Source organism: Galeopterus variegatus, unplaced genomic scaffold (genome assembly GCF_000696425.1).
Source record: "Galeopterus variegatus unplaced genomic scaffold, G_variegatus-3.0.2 Scaffold3160, whole genome shotgun sequence".
NCBI lineage: Eukaryota > Metazoa > Chordata > Mammalia > Dermoptera > Cynocephalidae > Galeopterus > Galeopterus variegatus.
The window spans coordinates 217,394-219,453 of NW_007729271.1; the positions used below are offsets into that span (position 1 = coordinate 217,394).

The 2,060-nt window shown below is 38.7% G+C and overlaps 1 protein-coding gene across 1 annotated transcript in view; it reads right to left on the reverse strand.

The window, feature by feature from the left end:
- Nucleotides 1-6: 6 nt before the first annotated feature.
- The window catches only part of SACS (sacsin molecular chaperone), a 30,469-nt gene continuing 28,415 nt past the window's right edge, over nucleotides 7-2,060 (reverse strand). Inside the window, exon 7 of the mRNA XM_008584159.1 lies at nucleotides 7-2,058. Within this exon, the coding sequence (XP_008582381.1) occupies nucleotides 20-2,058 (2,039 nt within the window). The 3' untranslated portion in view covers nucleotides 7-19. The remainder of the gene's footprint in view (nucleotides 2,059-2,060) is intronic.

Below are 2,060 nucleotides of genomic sequence, written 5' to 3' on the forward strand. Positions count from 1 at the left end.
TTTTTTTCTTTAAATACTTTCACACTTTTTGTTGTATAAAATTTTCAAGTTTTATTATGATACAGGCAGTACATTCCATCACCCTCAAAGCAACCTCAGAAGTGAACCTGTCATTTGGGATCTGTGGGAAAGGAAGCAAATCAGGATATCTTGTTTTTAAACTGTCTACACCATAAGCTTCCAATGTGTGAACATCATTTGTCAGTCCTTCAAGCTGCTGACTATATTCCTCTATTTTCTGTGCAAGTGCAGTTGGTTTTACATCTTTATCAGACTTTCCCCTCACAGCATAGTCAGCTGCAATCAAAGCTAACTTGGTAGAAAGGTAACATTTAAAGCACACCCATTCATTGGCATTTTTATGAAGGTCATTTCTGGCAGCTGAAAAATTTGCTCTGGCTTGTCTTAACCATCTCCGTGCTTCAACTGGATTACCAACTGACTTGAAAGTGGGAGGAACAAAGAACCTTTGAGAGTAAGCTTGTCCAGCTGAGGGAGGGCATTTTTCTTTATTTTGTTGTTGCCTTTCAGATTTATGGCTCGTTGCTTCTTGATTCCACGAAGTATAAAATCTTTGAAACGAGTACTTGTCAGACTGAAATCGGGATGTTGAGGTTGAGAATGTTCGTCTTGAGGCCCTGTCTGCATTTTGATCTAGAAAAGCCTGTTTTTCTAATCTGTTGATTTCATTTTGCAAATGCTTAAAAACTTCATTAGCTATGTCATGATTCTCTGGATTTTTGTCAGGGTGCCATTTCAAATACAACCGCCTAATAATCTTTTTTCGTTCTGATTCTGGAAGCTTCCAAGCTTGCTCCACCACTGATGTCACTTCTTTTAAGATTTCTGGTAGAGAATTAACCTTAAGCTTTTTGGGGGAATGATGTTTTAAAGATGAAGTCTTGTGGCTGTCTCTACCAGAGAAAAGAGGAGGAATGCTTCGCAGACCAGGGGCAAGAAACTCTGTAGGGCTGGTTGGTGTAGAAGGAGCACTGTCTCTGCTTTGAGAGCTTTCATCAGGCCTTGAAAACTTATACAGATCAAGAGAGCTAACTATTTTATATTCACTATAACCAATATCAATCTGATATATCTTTCCTAGAAAACTAGAATTGTCAGCATCTTCTCTTTCAACTTCTTGTACAATAATTGCATATGTATATGTTGGCTGGTATGATCCATAGATATCACCACCTTCAGCATCAACAAGGTACCCAACATATTCTCCTGGGTAAAAAACATTCATTGGGTCCATAAGCAGAGTGTAATGAATTTCAGAAGGTATTGGTGTGCCTGGCATTGGAAGTTCCAGCTTTGATGGTTCTGAAGAGTCATATTTTACTCCTAAACTGTCAAGTTTCTCACTGATCCTATAAATATCATTGCATCCTAGCATAGCAATTAAATATGAAGTGTCAGAAATCAAATTGTCAGTTGCTGATTTAAGTGTCATTGCTAAGGCTAATAGGAAATTAATGTCTTTACTGTCTGAATGTTGGATGTACAGCAGGATGACTGCATTACCAAATCTCTTCAAAAAAGCAAAAGTTTCACTTCTGCTGTGGGGAATAGGATTAAAACCTTTAACTCTTAACGTTGTTTGAAGCTTCTCAAAACAGGACACTTTCAAGCCTTCTCTTAGGGCTTTGCAAAGTCTTACGGCTTTTTCTTCATTGGCCAGGAAAGCGTTATCATTTTCATGCTTCATAATCCTAATTAGTCCCGTAATGAACTGTTCAGAAGATAAGAGTAACTGCAATCTTCCCTGAAGAGAACACAACGCTCCAAACTGACAAACTTTGGGAGTCTCTTCATCTAACTGTTCTTCAAGTATACTGCTCAATAAACGAGGTCTAAGTTTTTGAGGAAAGAGCATTATCAACTTAGTGTGAAATCCATGGTCTTTCCCTAGGTAGCACTGGCTGAGATCAACCAACATCTGCACACCAATATTCCCCTGGATTCTGCTTTTATAATGTGGTGCATCATCAAACACTAGGATGCTTGACTTTACCAACCTACCGTCCTGGCTTGGAAGGTAAAGTGCAAGGTCTCGAACA